Source organism: Globicephala melas, chromosome 19 (assembly GCF_963455315.2).
Source record: "Globicephala melas chromosome 19, mGloMel1.2, whole genome shotgun sequence".
In the NCBI taxonomy this organism is placed as follows: domain Eukaryota; kingdom Metazoa; phylum Chordata; class Mammalia; order Artiodactyla; family Delphinidae; genus Globicephala; species Globicephala melas.
Window position 1 is genome coordinate 3,297,883 of NC_083332.1, and position 23,969 is coordinate 3,321,851.

At 58.5% G+C, this 23,969-nt stretch overlaps 1 protein-coding gene across 6 annotated transcripts; it reads left to right on the top strand.

Moving 5' to 3' along the window:
• Positions 1–533: 533 nt before the first annotated feature.
• On the top strand, positions 534–21,974 carry PPP1R12C (protein phosphatase 1 regulatory subunit 12C). Of its 6 annotated transcripts, none has more exons than XM_060289003.2 (22): positions 534–593; positions 5,448–5,578; positions 5,654–5,772; positions 11,851–12,010; positions 15,725–15,869; positions 15,959–16,033; positions 17,329–17,402; positions 17,483–17,610; positions 17,709–17,782; positions 18,045–18,203; positions 18,280–18,347; positions 18,965–19,102; positions 19,289–19,379; positions 19,499–19,582; positions 19,661–19,721; positions 19,876–19,961; positions 20,060–20,106; positions 20,188–20,281; positions 20,499–20,675; positions 20,955–21,005; positions 21,196–21,246; positions 21,339–21,974. In XM_060289003.2, exons 3-22 carry the CDS (start codon positions 5,736–5,738, stop codon positions 21,423–21,425), a joined length of 1,887 nt encoding a protein of 628 aa, XP_060144986.1. In that variant the 5' UTR covers positions 534–593; positions 5,448–5,578; positions 5,654–5,735; the 3' UTR covers positions 21,426–21,974. The 6 variants fall into 6 exon arrangements, with proteins under 6 accessions (XP_060144986.1, XP_060144984.1, XP_030707196.1 ...); XM_060289001.1 differs by lacking the exon at positions 534–593 and adding an exon at positions 1,163–1,605; XM_030851336.2 differs by lacking the exon at positions 534–593 and adding an exon at positions 1,163–1,605 and having other exon boundaries at positions 20,499–20,603.
• Positions 21,975–23,969: the final 1,995 nt, after the last annotated feature.

Sequence of the window (23,969 nt, forward strand, 5' to 3'; positions counted from 1 at the left end):
TTGCTTCTGTTTGGATTTCAGCGCCGTTATGCTGAAACGTTTGCGCTTTTTATGGGTCTTTGTTCCGGTCTAAAAGTGCCTGCCTCTTTCTCAATGAGGATTTAAGTGCAGAGTGCTTAACATAAGGATTATTTCATGCTTTATGGTGCTATGTATGAGGCAATTCACTCTCCACATCTGTTCGAGCTCCTCGCCCTGGACTACAAATCCCAGCATGGCTTGCGAGGATGTAGAGCCCGGACTACATTTCCCAGCGTGCTCCACGTCCCAAGGAGACAGTAGCGGGGAGGACCAGTGAAGGCTCTGGGGGAGCTGTCATTGTGGACCCCGTCTCTTCGGTTCCTTTCCCGATGTGACCCAGGGGTTCTATCAGGGACTTGGGGTGCTTTGGGACTCTGCCTAGGACCAACTGTGCCTTTAGGGACGTGGCCCCGAGGACTACGTTTCCCAGCGTGCCCAGCGGCCGATCGCCGTGACCTTTGTACCGCAATCTTTACTTCCCAGCATGCCCCGGGAGGTCACCCAGGGATTGTCTTGGTCTAAGGGCTGCGGACTAAATTTCCCGTAGTGTCCTGACGTTTCCCACGACCTAGGTAATCCATTCATTCATTCATCCAAAATACTATTTCCGATCGCGTTTTATTAGGCTCAGGTCTTGGCACTGGGAGCAAGTAGTGCACACGGAAGACAAAAATTCCTGTCCTCCTGGGGCTTATTTCTAGATGAAGCGAGCAGACTTTTAGGACTTTTAGTCCTTTTAGGACTCCCGGGCTGTCAAGTCCATTTCCTACTAGGTCCCCAGGGGACAGTTCTTCGTCCTTTTGATGCTGTGAACTACATTTCGCAGCATGCCCTGGGGGGCACACCTGTAGCCTTTAGACTCCATTTCCCAGCACTCGCAGGAGAATCCTCTCAATCATGTTTCCTTTCGACACCTCGGAGCCGCGAACTTCCCAGTGTGCCTCGGGGCCGATCGAGGCCGGAGCGTTGCCAAGAGCAATTTCCGCTTATGGACTCCATTTCCCAGAGCTCCCCGCGGCCTTCCGTGAGGCGGTTGCCATTCGCCTCTCCAGGCTGAGGACTCCATTTCCCAGAGCGCCCCGGGACGGCGGGGTGACGTCACGCGCCGGGCGGGGGCCAGTGGATCCTTGGGCGGCGCGGGGCGGCGCGGGACGGTGCTGGGCGGGCGGTAGATCCCGGCGGCCCGTGGGCGGGCGGCGGCAGCTCAGGGCTCGGAGCTCGGCGCTCGCTCGCTCGCTCGTTCGCTCACGGGCTGGCGGTGCGATGTCGGGCGAGGATGGCCCGGGGGCGGGCTCCGGGGCGGCGGCGGCAGCGGCCCGCGAGCGGCGGCGGGAGCAGCTGCGGCAGTGGGGGGCGCGGGCGGGCGCCGAACCGGGCCCCGGGGAGCGGCGCGCCCGCACCGTGCGCTTCGAGCGCGCCGCCGAGTTCCTGGCGGCCTGCGCGGGCGGCGATCTGGACGAGGCGCGCCTGATGCTGCGCGCGGCCGACCCCGGCCCGGGCGCCGAGCTCGACCCTGCTGCCCCGCCGCCCGCCCGCGCAGTGCTGGACTCCACCAACGCCGACGGCATCAGCGCCCTGCACCAGGTCAGCGCCCCCGCCCGGGCCCGTCCCGGGGACCTGAGTCGCCCTGGGTCTGCGCCACCTCGAGCACCCTCCCTCCCTTGTCCGAAGTCACCGTTGCTAGTCCTGGTCTGCGCCGTTGCTGCTGCTCCGGTCCCTGCCATCCCGTGCTGGCCCTCTTTTCCGCCCACCCACCTCGAGCTCCCTTCTTCCGACCCTGAGACACTTGAACTGACCCTGGTCTTTGCCACCCTGCGCCGCCCTCTCCCTGGACTCGAGCCATTGTTGACGGCCTCAGTCCAGTCCCTCCTAGTCTCGTCACTTCGCGCTGCTCTTTCCCGACCTTGAGCTCTCTCTACTAGTCTCGCCTGTGCCACCTCCACTGGTTCCACCTCTACTTTGTCATCTAATGCTGGACCTCTTTCCTGAGTCGGTGACACTTACAGCTCTACCGCTGCCCACAGTTTCCCCCTTCCAGGCAGGTATCACTTTCCTGGAGCATCCTCCTCCTCTTTCTTGGGCCTGTGCTGCTTCCGCCCTTGGTCTCTGGGCTGGGCCACCTCTTTGGCTAGGCCCAGGGCCTTCCACGCCACTGCTTTCATCCTTGGTCTGTGCCATCTGTTGCTGTCTAAGGATGCTTTTTCCTGAGCCCCTGCCTTCAAGGCTCTGTATTGTTTTTTTGGCCGTGGCTCGCAGCACGTGGGATCTCAGTTCCCTGACCAGGAATCGAACCCATGCCCCCTGCAGTGGAAGCGTGGAGTCCTAACCACTGGACCCCCAGGGAATTGCAGCTCTGTATTCTTGAAGGGGATGCTCCCCGGGTCTGGGTCACCTCATGCTGTCTGCCCGCCCCCCTTCACCCTCATGGCCTCTTCATTCTCCTTCTGCGGGCTGTGCCACCTCTTGTCTCCCACTGTAGGCCTTCCCTCGGAGATGTTTCTTCTTCTCCAGGCACCTCCTCTCTGCCTCTCCTCTTGCCTTGGCCAGACCTGCATCATCACCCTTTTTTTCTGGGAACACTCAAAGCACCCACCTCTTCCTGGCTTCGGGACACCTCTCTGTCCTTTGGTCACCTTGCTTTCGCTGCCTGGATCCCCTCCTGTGGATCTGGGCAGGTTCTTTCTCCCGTTGCATGTGCCATTTCTCCCAGCCCCTCATCATATCACCTTCCCAAGGGGTCTAGCACCCTGTTTCTCCTCTCTGTCCACCCTGGGGCCCCCATGCCGTTCCAAAACACTCTGATTGCTGTCTCCAGGGTTCCTCTGAACCAGGGCCCCCCAAATGTCCCACAACTAGAGTTCTCTCTAGTTCTGCGTGCTTTTATCACTTCCCACCCCCCTCCAGTGGGACCACCAGGCACAAGCCACAGAAGAGCTCTGTCCCCTCCCTCTGTCCCTGAGGCTGTCTGCCTCCTGGTCTCCTCGAATTGGTCCAGTCCCCAGCCCTCTTCTGTGCCGGAACCGCTAGAGTTTGGTTACTTTGGGGCCCAGAGAGGACCCTGGGAAGGAAACCTTGGAAGGGGGCAGAGGAGTGGGGTGGAGGCAGGAAGAGGCCCACTTCTCAGGTTCCCAGGAAGAGGAGAGGCTCAGCAAAGCAGAGTAGTCCTGAGTTCTGATCTCAGCTGCTCGACTTTGTGATCTCGAATTAGTGTCTTCTCTCTCTGTGCCTCAGGTTTCTTATCTGTTAATGGGGCCAGTAGTCAGCCCCTCCCTGGCAGGGCTCTGGCAAAGGAGGAAAAACACCCTTCAGGAAGCGGCTGTGGGCATCCAGTTGGGGAGTTGCAGCCCCTGGTCCAAGTACTACCCCTCCCCCCTTTCCCTTTCCCTACCCCCAGACCTGTGCCCTGCAGAGGCCCTAGTGCTTTCTGGGACATTTTCCTCCATCTAGAGGAGGGTCTCAGAGCTTGGCACGCCCAGGAAAGGGGCCTCAGGTTTCATTGTCCCCCTTCCTCCGCCATCGTCCCTGCCCCTGGCTCCCCTCGACCTTCCCGAAGGGGTTCTTGGCCCTGCGTTGCAGGCCAAGCCCCATTCCCCGCCCTCTCCCTTGGCCCAGACCCTGCAGAAGACCACCCCGGCCTGGCCTGTTAGGTGGGATCCCTCTCCCACTCCCGCTACAGGCGAGCACTCGGTACACTCCCTTGCCAGGACTTTGCAGGAGGCATGAAGGATTAGGGCATCTGAGGTTCAGAGAGGGGAAGTCCCCGCCTAGGGTCACACAGCCAGCAAGCAGGGGTGCGGGGGTTTGGGTCAGGTCTGGGCGTCTGGTGACCAACTCGTGTTGGTTTGCCGAAGACTGGCCTGGTTTTAGCACTGAAAGTCCCAGGTCCCAGGAAACCCCCAGACAGGCAAACCGGAGCAGTTGCCCACATTATCTGGGTGAGTCCTGCGGCTGTGGTTTCTCTTCTGCATGGAGCAGGTCCCCAGGCATCAGCTCCCTGCTCTGGTCGGGTCCCTAGGCGTTCTCGAGCCTCAGCCCCAACCTCAGGCTGGTTTGTCAACTGCTAGACGAGGCTGGTATTCTACCCCCTCCCTAAAATTACCTTGTAATTAGTGGCCAGGGGTCTGGGGTCTGGAATAGGAAAGACTGTGAGCCAGGATTCTTAGTTCTCAACAGGGAGGGGTGGGGGAGTCTGGACCCCTGAGTCTGAGGGAGGGGGGGCTGGGGGCCTGGATTCTTGGATCCCTGGTGCCCAGGCTGCAGGCATCTTTCATATGGATGCCTGTGCCCGGCCAGGTCCTTGAAAGGGAAAGGCCCATCTCCCTCCTTGCCCCCCTCCCCCATCACCATGACAACCAAATGGAAATAAACGGAGCCCAGAGTTCATCCCGTTCCCAGGGCACGTGTGGCCCCCCTTTCACAGCCTGAGTTTCCATGACTTCATGCTCTTGGCCCTTGTAGCTCCCTCCCCCTTCTCCAGATGGATGGTTTTGGAGAGGTGAGGGAGCTGGAGGTTAACCTACCCTGAGGACCTGGGAGTCCAGGTCCACTCCTGTCCCTCAGGCCTTGCTCAGGTCCCAGTGCCCACCCAGTGTCCACACGCGCCCAGGGCTGAATCCCTTCTCTGGCCCCCACTTGGTGTGAGTGCTTGTCTCCTGGAGCTTTGATTCTTCCTCCATCAAACAGGACCCTGACAGCCGTAGGATTGGGGAAGATGCCCGTGCAAGCCCCTTGGTGCAGTGCCCTGTGCCTAGGAGACCCTCGGTGCAGGGGAGCTGCCTCTCCTCGGGCCCCAGGTCCCGGGCACACGCTAACTCAGTCATGTCTCCCAGTGGAGGAGGCCTGCCCGGGACCCTCACTCTGTCCCAGGTTTCCAGGGACCTGGTGACTTTACCAGCTCTGCACAGCCTTGGGCCCCAGGGGTCCAGCAGTCTCCCCTCCAGGTACAAGGCAGGGCCATGGTCAGTTCTTGTAGAGTATCTGTTGGATCTGAGGGAGGGGCTGGGGCCCTGGACCCCTGGGTCTGAGGGAGGAGGGGCTGGGCCTCCTCCCTTTGGTTCATCACTGGAAGCCCCATCCTTCGGTGGTGACTGTGGGTGTGTCTCATCTAACAAGCACCGTGCAGGATTCCTACACCTGGGTGTGAAGCCCCCCTCTCTTCTCTGTCCAGTTCCTCCTCTCATGGTCTCCAGTAAGCCCCAGATGCCTGGCTGACCTAACCACTGGGAAGCCGGGGGGTTTTAAACAGCTGGGTGGCTGGAGGGGCCTCCGGGGACAGGGTTGGTGTTTTCCAGAGCCATCTGGGTCTTCTCCTTGATTGTCAGGGCCGCTTGGCCCTGCATCTGCCTAGCGGTCCCTGCCATGGGTCCTGCCGGCAGGGCATGCAGGGTCTGGACCAGGTGAAGGTGACAGCCTGTCCCGCCCCCCAGGCCTGCATCGACGAGAACCTGGAGGTGGTGCGCTTCCTGGTGGAGCAGGGTGCCACGGTGAACCAGGCAGATAATGAGGGCTGGACACCCCTGCATGTGGCCGCCTCCTGTGGTTACCTGGACATCGCCAGGTGAGGCGGGGAGGGTGGGCGGGGCCTGATGAGAACGGGCCGGACCCTTCCGCTCTGACCTCGCCCTGCCCCCAGGTACCTACTGAGCCACGGGGCCAACATCGCCGCGGTGAACAGTGATGGGGACCTGCCTCTGGACCTGGCCGAGTCTGACGCCATGGAGGGGCTGCTGAAGGTGGAGATTGCCCGCCGAGGTGGGCCTCGGGGGCTGCTGCGGGGCGGGCCCTCCGTTCCCGAGGACCCTGACTCTCTGGGCCTCAGTCCCTACATGGGAAGTGGGGTGTGAGTACCTACCCCCAGGGTTATCCAGAGTAATTGGAGGAAGTGCTGGGCACAGAATAAGAGCACAAACCACTGTTGGCCTGCAGTGTCACCTTATCCTCGAGTGACTGAGGAAGGTGAGGTAGAGGCTTGTCCAGGGGGTCGTTACGTGGTTGCAGGTATCTCAGGAATTCTGCTGGGGTGTGGGTAGGGGAATGCACAGGCTTCTGGGGAACTGGTCTGTCCCGTGCTCAGGATCACTGAGCCCCAGGGTCCTTAATATGGGGCCCAGGACCCCTCAAAGCTCTGTCTGGCCATGCTCATTTTTCTAGGGGGAGTGTGTATTACTTCTAGCAGGTTCTCACCTTCCCCCTGCCCCGCTACAAATAGCCATCTGGGGCCAGTTGTTGTGCAGTGTGCGTGGCTGAGCTGGGGGCGGAGGACACGGGGCAGGTCAGGTGGGGGATGGCCAGCAGCTTCACCGCTTCACCCAGTCTCCCGCCGGAGCCCTGGGTCACAGCCCAGCTGTGGAGGTGACTGTCTCATCCGCAGAGCAAGGGTGGCAGCAGCAGTGCCTCGCGGGTGGTCAGGGCTCAGTGGGTGGAAAGGTGTGAGCGCTGGGCCAGTGGGCCTGGCAGGTCTGGAGGGCTGCGCGGGAAGTGCGGGCAGGCTGGTGAAAAGTAGATGCCGGGGCGTCCGAGGTGATGCCCAGACTGCCGGCTTGGCTCTGGGTGGGAGGGGCAAGGGCCGGCCCTTGGGCAGCTGTGTGTCGGTCGTCGTGAGAGCCACGCAGGGTATGGAGGTGCTGGTGGGCGAGCCGAGGTGGGCAGCTGAGGTCCAGGAGCCCTGCTTTGGTTCAGGTGGAGGGGAGTGGGAAGCAAAGGAAAGACAGAACCGGGGTTTTCTCCCTCCCCTTCTCCACCTTTTTATCTCAAAAAACTTCAAACTCAGAGGCAGGTTTTGATAGCAGTCTGCTGAGTGCCCACACGACCTTCACTGAGATCTACCAGGGCTTTTCAGCAGCTTCGTGGAGACACAGTTCACAGTGTGTACCGTTCACCCCTTGGAAGTGTGCGATCTGGTGTTCGGTGGTTTTTAGTGTATTCAATTCACACTCAATGTTGTGCATCCATCGCCACACCGATTTTATTTTATTTTTTAAATTTTTATTATTTTTTAAAATTTTATTTATTGAGTTTTGGCTGCGTGGGCTTCAGCAGTTGTAGCTCGCGGGCTCGGTAGTTGTGGCACGTGGGCTCTAGAGTGCAGGCTCAGTAGTTGTGGCGCTCGGGCTTAGTTGCTCCGCGGCATGTGGGATCTTCCCGGACCAGGGCCCGAACCCATGTCCCCTGCATTGGCAGGCAGATCCTTAACCACTGCGCCACCAGGGAAGTCCCCACATGGATTTTAGATGATTTTGATCACCCCAAGAGAAATCCCACACCCCAGAGCTGTCATCCCCAGCCCTGCATCCCTCTCATTGGCTTTGTGTCTCTAGATTTGCCTATTCTGGACGTTTTGTATAAGTGGAATCGTGAAGTATGGACTCAGGGGTTTTTCACTTTTTGGCATGATTGCCCGTGTTCCCTCCCTCTCCTCTAGGGGTGGACCTCCCTGGGTCTCTCCCTGCACCTGGTTCTCATGTCACGTCCAGCTCCCTCCACCTGGATCAGCCTTCGCCCTCCTCACCCTCCCTGGTTTCACACACAGGTCCCTCAGCTTGGACCTGGCTGTTTCTTCAGTTCTGCAGTTTTGGCAGGAACTTCTTAGCGAGTCCCTCCGGGAGACAGGCTCTGTCTCTCTGCCCCGTTACTGGTGATGTTAACCTTGAACCTCGTTCGGGGGGTTGCCCAGGTGACTCTACCGTGGAGGCATCTTCCTCCCTTTGTAGTTAAAAAGTAGTCTGAGATGGGGATGGACACATAATACACTAATATGTATAAAATAGATAACTAATAAGAACCTGCCGTATAAAAAATAAATTAAATAAAATTTAAAAATTAAAAAAAAAAAGTAGTCTGCAGGGCAATGCGTGGAGGCCACCAGGGGGTGGGTGGTCTCTCGGACATCCTGTGTGTTTCTGCAGGAAGTGCCCAGAGCTCACATCACCTTCTCACAGCAGCCCATGTTCCCCTTCTGCGGGGCGAAGGTTGGGGGATGTTGGCTTGTAGGGCCGACCAGGCACAAAGGCCTGTGGTCCTACTGGGAGGACGCTCTGCTGCACTGCGGGGGGTGGGAGGCACCTGCCAACAGCACTGCAGCCACCGCCTCCGGAGTCGGGTGGCTCCTGCCCCACGGCTCCGCGATGCTTGCCTTCACACGGAAGCCTCAGCGGAGCGTGGTCGGCAGAGTCTCTGTATTTTACCACAGTTTAAAAAAGAAGGGCTTCCCTGGTGGCGCAGTGGTTAAGAGTCCGCCTGCCGATGCAGGGGACACGGGTTCGTGCCCCGGTCCGGGAAGATCCCACATGCCGTGGAGCGGCTGGGCTCATGAGCCATGGCCGCTGAGCCCGCGTGTCCGGAGCCTGTGCTCCGCAACGGGAGAGGCCACAGCGGTGAGAGGCCCGCGTACCGCAAAAGGAAAAAAATAAATAAAATAAAATAAAAAAGAAGACAATTTATGGGCTTAGGTAACCGCGGTCTAGGAGTTTTATGGACTTGAGGCGTGGTTTGATCGAGGTGCACAGAGTCAAAAGAATCCCTCCATTACTGCTGAACTCTGTCATTCTTAGACAGCTTCTCTCCGTGAGGTATTGATTCTTAGCATGGCTGCTAGCAGTGCAGGCTGATGCCCCAGCAGAGCTAGAACTCACCTCCTCCGTAGTCCCATCCACAGTCCTCTGCCTGACGCTCTTAGGGCCACCTTGGTCACAGGCTTGCCCCTGAGCCCGTCACGGTGGCAAGGAGGATGGTCAGGCCTGGTGAAGTGGTCACCCACGGAGCCGGGCTGTGGGCTCAGCCACGTCGGCTGAAAGCAGGGGTCAGGAAAAGGCAGAAGTCTTCACGGAGGCGGGAGACTGGATGCCTGCAGGTCCAAGCAACAGCTCCACTGCAGATGCTCTTCCCACGGCCCGGGCCACAGGGACACAGTCCAAGCGCAGGACTCTCTGGCCGTTTGCTCAGAAGGGCCATGGTCGGACCCACAGGGACTTAGAACTGGGCAGGGAGGACATGTAAAGTGTTTCTGAAGCATTTGAAGCAATCACTTGGAATCCTAACATCAGGACAGTGGACGTGGGGCAGTTACTCTCAGAGACGGGCAGCTCTGACAGTCAGTTCCAGTGATGGCAAGGCAGAGCACTCTTATCTCTGGCCGGCAGGAGTGCGGGTGATTCCAGCCACTGTGGGAACCAGCTGGACAGCATGGATTACAGCTGGAGATCCACATTCCCAGTGTTCCAGCACTCCTAGGCCACCCGATGGCTTCAGTGTTGAGAGGATGTGGCCGACACCCAAGGGCGAACGGATCAGTCAGTAATCTATAAATGAGTGATCCAAGCAGTGGTCGGCAAACGTTTTAGGCAGTAAATTTTTTTTTCTTTTTTTAAGCCATACTACATGGCATGTGGAACTTCCCCGACCAGGGATTGAACCCAGGCCCCCTGCCATGGAAGCTCAGAGTCTTAACCACTGGACCACTGGGGAAGTCCGTAGGCAGTAAATATTTTAGGCTTTGCGGGACATGCTGTCAGGTTGCAACAACTCTACCCTGCTGCTGTGGTGGGGAAAACAGCCAGGGAGGATATGTAAATGAGTGGGTGTGGCTGTGTTCCAATAAAACTTTACTTACAAACACAGGTGGCTGTCCAGAAGAGGCAAGTCCGCAGTGACAGGAAGTGGATTGGTGGTTGCCAGGGGCTGGGGAGGGACTGCTTAATGGGGTACGAGGTTTCCATTTGGGGTGATGAGAAAGTTGAGGTACAGATAGGGTCAGTGGTTGCACGTTGTGAAAGTCCTAAAAGCCACTGAGTAGTACGCTTTAAAATAGTGAAATTGGGCTTCCCTGGTGGCGCAGTGGTTGAGAATCTACCTGCCGATGCAGGGGACACGGGTTCGAGCCCTGGTCTGGGAAGATCCCACATGCCGCGGAGCAACTAGGCCCATGAGCCACAACTACTGAGCCTGCGCTTCTGGAGCCTGTGCTCCGCAACAAGAGAGGCTGCGATAGTGAGAGGCCCGCATACCGCGATGAAGAGTGGCCCCCGCTTGCCGCAGCTAGAGAAAGCCCTCGCACAGAAACGAAGACCCAACACAGCAAAATTAAATAAAATAAATACATAAATAAAATAGTGAAATTGGTAAATTTTATGTTAACCAAACTGGTGGCCCGCACGTGCAGGCTGTAGTTTGCCAACCCCCATGAGGAGCTCTGTTAATAAACATGGGCAAATCTCGGCAAAGAGCAAAGCTGCAGAAGGATGCGTTTGAACACGCAGGATACTAACTGTGGTTGCTGAATAAAAGATTGGCAAACTCTGCCCTTCCCTGCCCGCAGCAAGGCGCCTGCATCTATAATAGGACTGAATGTAGGTGATTCCCTTTAAGGAGGTCGGGGAGGAGAGGGGGGGGGCCCTGAGTGCCTGGCACTCTCCTGGCCTCCACCCCAGCCTGGGCCTGCGGGATGGGCCCTAGCCAGCCAGACATTCCTGGAATAGCTGCCCCTGGGAGTCCCCGCCAGCCAGGGGACCCTAAGGTAATCCATTGGCGTTTAGTCCGAGGGCCCAGGTGCCACCGGGTGGCGCCAGTGCGCAGCTGGACCCGGACAGATTTGGTCCCGGCGGGGATTGCGTTTCTGGGATCCTCCGGGTAGCCCCGGGGCAGCATTTCCAACCTGCAGTAAGGGTGTAACCAGTTTCCCGTTCAGGAAAGCAGATTGATGAAGGTGGTTACCTCTGGGGCTGCGGGGAGGGGCACCTGTCATGGCCTCTGTCGCCTTGTACTGCTGTAAGCCAGGCGGCCGTACACCGCGTCGTCGCCAGTGCTGTCCAGTGGAAAGCCAGAGTCAGCCACAAGCGTAACTGAGAATTTCCAAGTAGGTGCGCGGAAAAACAAAAACAGTTGAAGCTAATTATAGTAATATAGTTATTAAATCCAGTACGTCCGAGACATCATCATTTCAATATGTAATCAATATGAAAAACTACGCGTGAGCTGCCGCACACTTTTTTCCTGTGCTTCGAAATCCAGTGTATTTTACATTTACAAGGCGTCTCAGTGGGAAGTAGCCACAGTTCAGGGGCTCCGTAGCTGCACGTTGCTGACGGCTGTTGAGCAGGGCGGCTCAACTCTGTGCAGCGCTTGGGTGAGTGAGAAATTTCACAATCGAAAAACTAACAGCCAGTAATACACTTCCCAGGAGAGAGAGTACACATTCCCTAGAAGAGACTGTTTTTGACTCCCGTCTCAATAGTTCATAACGTGCAAAGTACGGATTCTCAGTGACAGTCTAAAGGTAGTATTCCAGCCTCAACAAGGCTGCCCGTTTTGATCCACAGTCAACTTATGCTTAAAGTCATAACGTGCCTTTTGCATCCATAAATGCAGTACAGTTTTCCATGAGACCAGTTGACTACAGTGAAATTGGCGAGTGAGGAAGCATGCTTGCCTCGCACAGATTGTGCAGGTGACAGCAGGGAACAGCAGCTGGTGGGAAGGTGCCGCTGCCCCAAGGTACGGGCACTGTTCAGTGGCTTTTTGCCTGGTTTATCCTACTCATGAGTGATAACGGTGACGAAACACACAAAGATGCTGGACTAAGGACTGTATCTGTAGTGACAGGAAGTGTAAGATGTAAGATTCCTGCGCCCTCCATCCTCCCAGCCCCCAGCAGTGACTCAGAGACCCTTAGTGGACCCCAGGGCTTCACGGAGCATGGTTGGGAAGTAACAGAGCTAGTTCAGAGCTAGTCCTCCCAGAGGAGGCTCAGAGCAGAGGGACCAGGCCAGGTGCCACTCTGTGCTTCCTGGGTCTCAGGGTGGGAGTCCCACCTATCCCCCCTTCTCGTCCTCCCAGGTGTGGATGTTGAAGCAGCCAAACGGGCCGAGGAGGAGTTGCTGCTTCACGACACAAGGTGCTGGCTGAACGGGGGCGCCATGCCAGAGGCCCGGCACCCCCGCACGGGGGCCTCTGCCCTGCACGTGGCCGCCGCCAAGGGCTACATTGAGGTGATGAGGTGAGCTGGGCCGGTGTAGACCCTCCCTCTTCCCCTGCCCCTTGCGCTGGGCCAGCCTGTTGCTTCTCACTGTCTTACACCTTCTTGCGGATTTTGTCCATTCCCTCCCTTTTCTAATTTATGTACCTAAGGCCGTGCACTTCCCTCTAAATACAGCCTTAGCTGCATCCATAAGTCTTGATGTGCAGACTTCTCCCTGTCCTTCAGTTTAAAACGTTTTCCAACTTGTAGTCTTCCTTGACCCAGGGATCATTTAGAAGTATGTCGTTAATTTCCAAATACATGGGATTTTCTAGTCGTAGTTGAATTACACGTATACCTCATTTTATTGTGCTTCGCCAATAGTGTTTTTTTGTTTTTTTTTTTTACAAATTGAAGATTTGTGGCAACCCTACGTTGTCAGATGAAGGCGAACGTTTTTTAGCAATAAAGTGTTTTTTAATGTATGTACATTTTTTTAAAGACATAATGCTGTACACATAACAGACTTAACTTTTATATGCACTGGCAAACCAAAAAATCAATGTGACTCGCTTTATTTCAGTATTTGCTTTGTTTCGGTGGTCTGGAACCAAATCCTCAATATCTCCGAGATCTGCCTGTACTCACTTCCTGGCTCACTTGCACTGTGGTCAGAGAACAGGTTCTCTGTGATTCCAGATTTCTGGAATTCATTGAGGTTTGCTTCATACCCCAGTCTGTGTAAGCTGGAATGCTTCATAACCCAGTCCGTAAGCTGGAAAAGAATTGTGTTGTTAAGTACAGCGTCCTATATAGGTTATTAGGTCCACTTTGTACTCATGCTATTTAAATCTTCTGTATCCGTAGTGATTTTTTTCCCCCATCTGCTTATTCTCTCAGTTGCTGTGAGAAGTGCAGTAAAACGTCACACGATGGTTGTGGATTTTTGCTGTTTCTCCTTGTAGTTGTGTCAGGTTTTGTGCTGCATATTTCAAGGCCAGGTTATTTGGTGCATCTATATTTTAAATTGTTGCAGCGTGTACTCTCTGCTTCTCATCCTCACCGTGGTCTTGTCCATTTCTGAGTGCCTCACCCCTTCCTGTCAGTAGTTGGTTCTACTTATCATCAGACTCCCCTGTTCTCTCTTTATTTTTTCCCCTCTCTCTCATGTGATGTTATACTTTATATTTAGTATATAAATGGAGTGCAGATGAATCTCTCCATCTCTGCTCACCTCTGTGTTAATGAATTTTTAGAAAGGTCTTCCAGGGGAATTCCCTGGTGGCCTAGTGGTTAGGATGCTGGGCTTTCATTGCTGTGGCCCAGGTTCAGTACCTGGTCGGGAAACTGAGATTCCGAAAGCTGCACGGTGGGGCTGGGGAAGAAAAAAAAAAAGGAAGCTTTTCAGTGAGGAGCTTAAGATGACGCCTAACAGCTCCAGCCTCATGTCCTGGCTGCTTCCCCTCATTCAGAGGTAGAGTGCCTCGTCCTCCGTAGTTCCAGCGAAAGTCCTGGGTCTGATACTCACTGGGCTGCCTGGCACACCTGCTCATCCCAGGGCTGGTCCCTGTGGCAAGGAGGGTGGGACGGTCAGGCCCGGTGCTGTGCCCAGCCCTGGAAGCTGTGCCCTCTTCTACCCGTGGCTTCCACCCCTGAGCCTCATGTGGCTGCTTCAGCTCCTGCCCTTGAATCTGTGTCCCAGCCAGCAGGAAAAAGCAGGGGGCAAAAGGAGCAAATGTCCATGTCTTTCAAAAGGACAGTCCAGAAGCGGCGTACACACTGAATACTGACATCCCATTTGCCAGACCCTTCTCGGCTGGCCGCTCCTAGCTGTGAGGGAGACTGGGAGATTCTGCCTCAGCAGGCAACCCCTGAAAGCTGGGCGCCATGTTTTTTTTTTTAGAAGCGTCTTCCCAGGGCAGGGGGCCTCATCTTCATTCAGGGCTCTGCAGTGGCTCCCCGCCTATTTATTTATTTATTTGGCTGCCCCAGGTCTTAGATGCAGCACACAGGATCCAGTTCCCTGACCAGGGATTGAACCCAACCCGGGCCCCCTGCATTGGGAGCACAGTGTCTTAACCACTGGACCACCGGGGAGGTCCCTGGGTGCCATGATTAAAGGTGGAAGGAGAGTGGATATTCATGGACAGCCTCATTCTCTGCCACAGAACTGAAACGCTTTGGCCTTAGAGATACTCACTGACTGTAATTTCATTTCCGCCCCTTAGTATGGGTTTACAACCAGGTCTATCTATGGACTGCATTTTTGGAAGAATGTAGCTGACATTCTCCTCGTTAAAGATGAGTGGCAGGGTAAAGGTGTACATTTCTTTGATGCTGTTCACTCAACACTTACTGAGCACCTGCTGTATGCCAGACCATCTTTTAGGTACTGGGGATATAGCAGCAAACGAGACAGATCTGGGCCCATGTGCATTTCGCAGCCTTGTCGAGGAGACAGACAGAGAAGTGACTGAGGAAGCCGGTCACATCACATGGCCCTGAGTGCTCAGGGAGGGGTCCTCAGCCTCCACCCTGGTGACGTGGGGCTGGATAACCCTGGGGGCCTGTCCTGTTCATGGGGGTGGGACACTGACCTCCACCCACTAGGTGCCAGGAGCCACACCCCACCGCAGTCACGACAACCAGGCACATCTCTGGGCGTTGCCCAGCGTCCCTTGGGGGTCAGCGTCGTCCCCAGTTGAGAACCACTGGTCCAGAGGGATATAAACAGGGCAGTGGGGGAGAGCGAGTGTGGTGGGGAGGTCCCCTTCGAGATTCGGGGAGGAGGTTGTGACTACCGAGAGGGTGGCCGCGTGAAAGGCACTGATGCCTCGAGAACGTTCACTGGGCAGAGAGAACAGCGGAGCCCAAGGTGGGCGCGTGCTTGGGGCAGGAGCGGACGCCCGCACGGCTGGAGCAGATGAGCTGGGGGCCCGCAGAGGCGCTTTTGTTTAAAGGCTCTTTACAAGGTACCTCGTCTCTCCGCCTTTCCCACCTTGCTTCAGCTCTTTCTCACTGACACGGAACCTAAATGCAGTTCTCTAAAAGCCCGCGTGTCTACCCTACGCTGAGTTTGCAGAATTGCCCTGGACCAGATCGTGTGGTCTAAGGTGGTGATTATCTCACGGGAAAGAACCGTCTAAGCCAGGGGTTCTGTCTCGGCACTGGTGGCATTTGGACCAGATCGTTCCTGGCTGTGGGCCCATCCTCTGTGCTGTGGGTTGTTTAGCAGCATCCCTGGCGCCGACCCACTGATGCTTCTGGCGCCCACCCCTACGTTGTGACATCCAGAATCATCTCCAGACACGGCCAGACGTCCCCAGGCGTCTATGTGGTCCTGGTTGAGAACCGCTGCTCTGAGCCAGAGGGGTCCTGGAAGAGTGCTGCCCCCAGGCCGCCCCTTCTGGGGTCTCATCCTTTCTCTAGGCTTGGGTGCTGGGGAACCCCTGCCCTCACCTCCCCTGGAGCTGTCTCACAACCAGGGGTGACGCTCAGAAGAGTTGAGCATTGCAGGTACAAGAAGCAGGGTTCCAGAGGCCACCTGCTAGGCCAGGGGAGGAGTCAAAGCGGTGGCAGAGAGGGTCACTTCCGGGAGAGGGCGCCTTGGGGCCATGACGCTTCACCCCCTGGCCCAGGACCGGTTTCGGTACTGTCACAGCTGGTACTGCCACCACAGCACAGCTGGCCGACCTTAGCTCTTGGCCCCGAGCCCCTGTCCTGGTCCTTGACCCGAGCCTCCTTGGCCCCCAGGCTGCTGCTTCAGGCCGGCTACGACCCGGAGCTGCGGGATGGGGACGGCTGGACGCCCCTGCACGCCGCAGCCCACTGGGGCGTGGAGGACGCCTGCCGCCTGCTGGCGGAGCACGGCGGGGGCATGGACTCGCTGACGCACGCGGTGAGGGCCGGTCCGGGGCCCGGGGACCGGTGGGGGCTGGGAGGGCCCGTCCACCAACTCCTCACCTGCCTTTTCCCCTCCCCACCCAGGGGCAGCGTCCCTGTGATCTAGCGGATGAGGAGGTGCTGAGCCTGCTGGAGGAGCTGGCCCGGAAGCAGGAGGACGTGAGTGTCTGTCTACAGCCAGGAGGGAGGGCCTCCACGTCCCTGGGGACCTGCCCTTCCCTGGCCGGTGACCTGGGCCCAGTGGGGAGCCAGGAGGAGGGGCACAGCTGGGCACTAGGGGGAGGCGGGGCCTTGGGCCCCGGGGGACCTTGGGATGCAGATGGCAGTCATCTATCCAGGCTTGGGCTGGGCCTCGTCACCCCTGGGACGCCCCCCCGCCAGCACTGGGCCAGGCCTTGTTGCTGGAAAAACGCAGAATGAAGGGGTGAACGGTGCGGACTCGGGGTCTGAATCCCAGCTCTGCCATGGATTTGCTGTGTGAGCTCAGGCCAGTCACTTAACCTCTTTGGGCCTCGGTTACCTCATCTGTAAAATGGGGATAGCACGGCGCACTTTATGAGTTACATGTTCTGTTACGTGGAGTACGTATTATGCTATGAGTGGTATGTATGTAACTAAACAAAAGCATTCAGAACCCTGCCTGGCACACAGTAAGCACTCTTAGGTGGCAAGAAACATCTCCTGAGGCCTTCTGGGGCCAGGCCCTCTGCCTGGAGCTTCTGGCGAGTGGCAGGTAGACAGGACCAGACCCCGTGTTTACAGCTTGGCTGTGGCAACACGGAGGGAGACGGTCCTGTTTCCGGCTTGGCGGACTTGGGCAGCTTCCTGGGGACCAGGGCTCGCACACTGTTGAGGGAGCAGTACGTGCAGAGGCTCAGGGGTGGGGAGTCGTATGGTACCCGGAATTTGGAGAGGGGCAGACCCTGAAGGGCCTTGAATGCCAGGTGAGGAGGCTGGGGGCTCTGGGAGGGCGTTTAGTGGGTGAAGCAGGGTCTCTGAGAGGTGGGGGCACAGACGAGGCCTGGGGGTGTCTGGGAAGGGAGACCTGCAGCACAAGGGGTTTGCTAGGAGGGGCGGGGGAACTGCTGTGCAGGCTCCGAGGTGTGAAGACACAGCAGTCGGGGAACTGCGCCCTGAGATGCCATTTGGGGGCTGGGCCTGACAGCGAGCCTTAAGGGAGGAGGCCGGGCCTGGCAGCCCGTGTCCGGTGTGCTGAGGGGTTGGGGAGAAGATTGGGTAGCTCGCCCCTGGGAGGTAGAGGCCAGGAAGCCTGGGGGCCCCTGAGTACTGGACGACTCATTTGAGACCCAGGGCGCCATGTCTAGGAAAACTCAGCGAGTGCACAGATCATCTCATTCCCCCCTGTACCACCTCCACCCCGGCACAGTTGTATGTGGGACCCAGGAGGGTCTGCGTGTTCTGCCCCTCCCCAGTGGCCCCCTTCCCCCTTTCAGCTTCGGAACCAAAAGGAAGCTTCCCAGAGCAGGGGCCAGGAGCCCCAGGGGCCCTCCAGCAGCAAACACCGAAGGTAGGGGAGAAGCGCCTGGAGGGTGGGTGGGCTGGAGGTTCCCCAGGGCTTGGACCCCAACGCCCTCCCCTTCCCACCAGGAGCTCTGTATGTCGTCTGAGCAGCCGTGAGAAGATCTCCCTCCAGGACTTGTCCAAGGAGCGCCGGCCTGGTGGGGCAGGGGGACCCCCAATCCGGGACGAGGATGAGGGAGAAGAAGGCCCCTCAGGTGAGGGGCTGGGGGGCTGGGGTCCTGAATCTGGAGAGGAGGGGTCTGCGGGAGGAAGGGCTGGTGCTCAGAGACCTCTCCTGCTTCCCACACTGTAGAGCCACCCCCTGCAGAATCCAGAACGCTCAACGGGGTCTCCTCCCCGCCACCCTCTAGCCCCAGGAGCCCCATGGTGAGTCTGGGTTCCCGGAGGCCGTGCTGGCCCGGGAGGTTGTGGGGGGCGTAGCCGTAAAGCCTGTGAACCTCCTGTCAGGGCAGGTGGGGTGAAGACTACAGTTCCCAGAATCCTCTGGGACAACTGACTGCCTTTTCCTGACTGTGCCTGTCCTCCCCACCCCCCAGTTGTAGTTTGTGGTGGTCCTTTTGGGGGTAACACTTGAAGTTCTTGAGAAGTAGGACCCTCTCCCTGTAACTGATACCCTTCCCTTCTCCAGACCCCCGACGAGGCCCCCTTCTCCACGCGCTTTGGCCTCCAGAAGACGGGGAGCTCTGGGGCCCTAGGCCCTGCGGAGAGGCGGGGCGCCGAGGGTGCCTCGGGGGCTGGGCTGCAGCGCTCCGCCTCCTCCTCGCGGCTGGAAGGGACCTACACTCAGGTGAGCAGGGTGAGGGGCAGGGGACCAGACCCTGCCTAGTCAAGGAGAATAGCCCCCTCCTCTCCTCTCCCCGCAGGCCAGGGAGCCCCGTCTTGCCAGAATTACCCCCACCCCCTCCCGGAAGGTGCCGGAGTCCTCTGCCCCGTGAGTCTGACGGCCCGGGTCCCGCCGGGAGTGGGGCAGGTCTGGGCCCCTGTCTTGTCGGCCTTTGCTCTCTGGGGTCTGGTCCCTGCCTCCCACTCTTGGCCTCAGTTTCCCTTTTGGTGCATCAAGTAAAAGCTCACAGTAAAACTCCAAGGCCACCGTGATCCGGCCTCCGGCGGCCCCCACCCCCCTCTCCAGCCCTCCGCCCTCCTTTCTGACGCGGGCTCGCTCCTGCGCGGGCCCTTCACTGTGGCTCCCCACTCACCCCCACAGGGCTTCCTTCCTCCCTCTCTCAGGTTTGTTTGAATGTCAGCTTCTCAGGGAGGCCCACCAGCCCCACTGCACTCACTGCCCCAGCCTCCGGACACGCACACCTCCGGTCTCCTGTCCTTGCTCTGTCTTTTCTTCCCCAGGGTGCTTCATTCTTCTGACGTACCATGTGGTGTCCTGAGCTTTCTGTGGTTATCCTCTCTTTTGCTTGCATCTTTTCTGCTCAGATTTGACTCATCGGGGCAGAGATGATTTGTTTCTTTTTCTTGTGCTTCTTGCTGTATGTGTGGTACCTGCCATGTAACGCAAGCTTGAGTAACATTTGCTGATTGAATGCGTTCACACAGGTCTGAGATCTCCAGGCCTCCTCCTCCCTTGGGTAACTCCACTCATGCCTCCAGGATTCCGGAGCCCGAATCCCCAGTGAAGCCAAATGTCCCCGTAGCCTCTGCAGCGCCCCCAGCGGACTCCCGCGACCGCCGGAGGTGAGGTGAAGAGGCCTGGGGGCAGGAAGCAGCTGTCTCCCCAGCTGGGAGACAGCTGCCTTACCCAGGAGTCCCAGGGTTGGCGCTGAGGTCCTCTGGCCGAACTTGACTCCCCCAGAGAGTGTCAACCATGGGATGGGACAGGGTCCAAAGGAACCCTCTCTGAGGTCGGGGCCCTTCGCTCAGGTCCTACCAGATGCCTGTACGGGACGAGGAGTCTGAATCTCAGCGGAAAGCTCGCTCTCGCCTCATGCGCCAGTCTCGGAGGTCCACGCAGGTGTGGGATGGGGGCCTGGACCCCTGGGTCCGCGGGAGGAGGGCCTGGGGGCCTAGACTGTCCTGAAGGGGCTGGGCCCTGAGTCCTGGACCCCCTGACTGCCCCCTTCTCCGTGCCAGGGTGTGACTCTGACAGACCTTAAAGAAGCAGAGAAGGCTGCAGGAAAGGCCCCGGAGCCAGAGAAGTCGTGCCTGCAAAGCCTGGTGAGAGGGTTCAGGTGCCCGGGCAGGGGGTGGTACAAGATGCCCTCGTCCTCTGACCCCCGTGCCCCTCTCCCACAGGACCCTTCCCGGCGACCCCGAGTGCCCGGGGTCGAGAACTCTGATGGCCCTGCCCAGAGAGGTGAGGTCTGGTCTCTGGGAGGTGGTCAACCTGGGCCCACCGGCTCCCTCCTGCTACAGTCTTACTGTTTTCCTGGGGGTTGGGCCCAGAGACCCTGACCCTGCAGAGGGGACCCCTCCACAGATCACTGGGCTGACTCCTGCCCCTCCCCCAGCAGAGGCGCCTGACGGCCAAGGGCAAGGACCACAGGCCGCCGAGGAGCACCGCAGAGTCAGCAAGGAGTGGCGGGGACCTGCCGAGGTGCGGGGCGGGGCCCAGGCGGGCCGAGCTGGGGCTGTGGGCCGGCCTTGGAGGTGGGCTGGGGGTGGAGCCAAGCTGAACCCCACCTCCGCCCACAGGGGGAGGAGGCGGAGCCGGCGCCTGCAGACCGCAGCCCAGGATCCAGGTACAGGGTGGGCCGGAAGGGTTTGGGCTGTCTGTGGGGCCGTGGGCGCGCCCCATGACGCCCTCCTTGCCCTCACCCCAGCACTCCCGAGGGCGGCCCCTCTTCCTGCAGGCAGCGGGACCTCAACCCAGAACCAGAGCCAGAATCAGAAGAGCCTGATGGAGGCTTCAGGAAGGTTCGCGATCCCACCCCACGATCGTGCCATTAACCCCCACTTGCTGGCTTGTATATACCTGCCCTCCTGCCCCCTACTTAGTGGCTCTACCTGACCGATCCGGGCATCCTGCTCTTTTCCGGCCCCACCTGAGCCACAGTCACCCCCTTTCCCTGCAAACATGCGGCATCTCAGCCGGCAAGCCTGACCCCCGTGTCCCTCCTCCTGGGGCCCCCAGCTGTATGCAGAGCTGCGCAGTGAGAACGAACGACTTCGCGAGGCCCTGACCGAGACCACACTGCAGCTGGCGCAGCTCAAGGTGGAGCTGGAGCGTGCCACGCAGGTGAGGACGCCGCGGCCCTGGAGGTGGTGGGAATTGGCCGGCGTGCCAGTGCTGGCTCCGGATCCCTGGGAGGTAGGGCCAGAGCGTCGAGGGGAGGGACCTGAGTGGTGGGGGTACTAGGACCCTTGGGAGGAGAAGCGTGGGCAATGAGGGGGCGAATGAGGGGCAGAGCTAAGATCTCGGAGGCGGAGCCTGGTCCAAGAGGGACTGGGCTTGTGGTCCTGAGCAGTAGGTGGGGAGGTCTGGGCCAGCCAGGAGTCTGCCTTTCCCCCTCTCACTGCTGGTTTCCCCCTTCTGACCATTGCGGTTTGGACGTTTCTCAGAGCCCTGCTCTTTTTGTGTCCTCACCAGAGACAGGAGCGATTTGCAGAGAGGCCCGCCCTTCTGGAGCTGGAGAGATTCGTGAGTAAGGGTGGCTGGAGCGGGGCCAGCTGTGTCCCCAGCCTTACAAGCTCAGGCGGGTCTGGATGAAGAGGGCCACACTGACCTTCTAACGTGCCCCTCTGCCCATTCCCCGCCTCTCTCAGCCATACTTGACCTCCGGCCCTCCCCGACCCCCGGTCCCTCGTCCTCACCTTCCCGTTTATTCCAGGAGCGCAGGGCCCTGGAGCGGAAGGCAGCGGAGCTGGAGGAGGAGCTGAAGGTGAATGCTAATGGGGAGCTGAGGGCAGAGCGAGGGTGGGCAGTGGGTGCAGCCTGCCCAGGGCCACCTGGCTGACGCGTCCCACCTCGCAGGCCCTGTCCGACCTCCGGGCTGACAACCAGCGACTCAAGGATGAGAACGCAGCCCTGATTCGCGTCATCAGCAAACTCTCCAAGTGACTCTGGAGGAGGCCCTTCCCCCGCACCCATATTTATACAGCTGCTTCTGCCACATGCACCCCTTCCTTTGCGTGAACACGAGTGACAGGGCTCCCGGGGAGTCTCTGAGAAGCCATAACCTCCCCTCGGGACCTCCAGACTGGGAGGGGAGTACAGAGTCCCCAGGAGCCAAGGGGGGCCATCCGAGGCCAGGATGGAGGCGGAGGCCGAGCCAGGTAGGGGGACGTCGCTGAGGGGGGACTGGGGCTGGAGGCGGGACCAGGAAGGAACCGAGGACCAAGAAGCGCCAGGACCAGAGTGGCCGCCCAGAGGTCCCCCCTCACGTGTGATGCCACCCTCATCACCCCTCCCACTCGTGAACAGGGATCCGAGAATGTGCCAATAGTCCCTCTGGCCTCGGCCAGGTGGGCCTGTGTATAGGGTCCGTGTGCAATAGGGAGGGATGTCTTCTATTTTTTGCTGCCCCCTCGCGGCCCACTGTCTGGGGCAGGGGGAGAAGGTATTTTCGAGATAAAGCACAGGCACCACAAATAAAAGTCGTGAAGTTGCCACTCAGTGGCTGCGTCCTTGGCTGGAGGTGGGGCGCTGCTTCCCATTCCCGTGCTGGGGCTGTGCCTGCCCGTCACGGGGTGGGACAGGGCTTCAGGAAGAGCGGTCAGTTGGAACAGAGGTCCCAATCCAGGGCCCACGTGGTCACAAGTTGGCTTGGTACAGAGCAGGAAGGGTCAGCCGGGCGAGGGGTAGGGGCTGTGAATATTGGGTTGGGGAGCTTGGGTCTTGCCATCACTGCTTTTGAAACAAATTTGAGTCAGTTGCCAACATTTAAAACTTGGGGTAGTTCACATATAAAAGTCCGGGGTTTTGACTTTTCTGAATAAACAGGACTCTGACAGTGCGAGCTGTTCAGTCCTGCACGGCAGCACTTGGCTGGAGCCAAGTAGGAGCTGTCCTCCAAGTTGGGGCATTCATTCATTCACTCGCCCGTTCATGGTCCTGTTCTCCTTGCCTGGCCCTGTCCTACGTGTTGGTGGTACAGTAGTGCATGAGACAGGTAAAGATCCGATACATTTCAGGAGGAGAGGCATGAGGCACCCAGTGACAAAATAAATGCGTTGCCAGTGGTAGTGCTGCGGAGAGAAAGCAGAGGGGGCGGCAGGGGTTGGGGAGGCTGGTGTGCGCGTGTGCAGGAGTGCGTGCCTGGCGGAACACTCTGATTGGCCCAGAGGGGGCGTGGCAGACCACGGGGGTCCAGGATTGGTCCAAAACTGGGGCGTGTCTGATTGCAACACCGAATGTCAGGCTGCGACACTTCGCACAGGGTGGTCAGAATAGACCTTACTGGAAAGCTGGCACTGGCAGGTACTTGAAGGCGTCTGGGAACGAGCCATGTGGGTATTTGAGGAGTCTTCCGGATGAGAACAGCGTGGGCAAAGGGATAAAAACGTGCCTGAAATGTAGGAGAGTAGCAGGGGATGAGGTTGGAGAAGTAAGGGCTGGCCTTGCAGGAGTGTGGCCCTGGTAAGGACTTTTTTTTTTTTTGGCTGTGCTGCGTGGCCTGCGGGATCTAAGCTCCCCGACCAGAGGTTGAATTTGTGCCCCCTGCAGTGGAAGCGCAGCGTCCTGACCACTGGACCCCCAGGGAAGTCCCAGGGGAAAACTTTTGTTTTGGGGAACTGCTCGCTTCTGTGGTTCTTTGGTTAGAAACAGGGGCTGGGGCAGCAGGCAAGAGGCTGAAAGACGATTAGACACCTGCTAGGGCTGAGAGTATTCCGGGTGAAACGAACAGCATGAACTGAGGCGTGGAGACAGGAAGAGGGAAGCAGAGCACTGTGCTCGAGAAGCTTGTATGCTAGGCAGGCTACAGGCCCTCAGCTGCCGAGCCGCATCGCGGATTTTATCTGGTGGGACATGGGGAGCCTGCGGAGGTGTGTGAGCAGGGGAGAGGGTGGGGTTGAGATGGGAAGGGATCTTGGAGAGATGATGTGTCTGGTTCCCGAAGGAAGCAGAGGCGTGAGGGCAGCAAATAGGGGCTGAGGACCAGCTCCTGCCTGCCTAGGGCTGTGCCTCTGGTCCCTTCCGATCTGGTTTTGGAGGGCGCCATCTGGTGGCTCGGCTGGAAGCTGACTGAGCTCCGGGGGAGAGGCCAGCAGGAATTGGTTGGGGTGGGGAGGGGAGCTTGTCAGGGGGCATTCTGGGGAAGCAGAAGCGTCCAAGCTGAACCAGGTTGGGATCCAGAGAAAACCAGTCCCAAACCAGCCTCGCCAGCCACCCAGATGACGGGAAAAAGTTGCTGGCTGGCCAGAGGGAAAAGGAGCTGTTGCTGAGGAGGTAGGAAGTTCCTGTTAGGCCGTCTTCTCACAGGATGAAGAGTGGCCAGGAAGCCTGTGACACATTCAGGAGGCAGCCACTTCTCCGTAGCTGGACCCCTGGCTGGAGGTGGAGAACAAGGTGTAAAAGTGGATGCTGGGAGACTAACCTAGGGGATGAGGGCAGGCTTTTCCAAAGAGGGTATTTGAGCTGGGTCGGGACAGCTGAATAGGATTT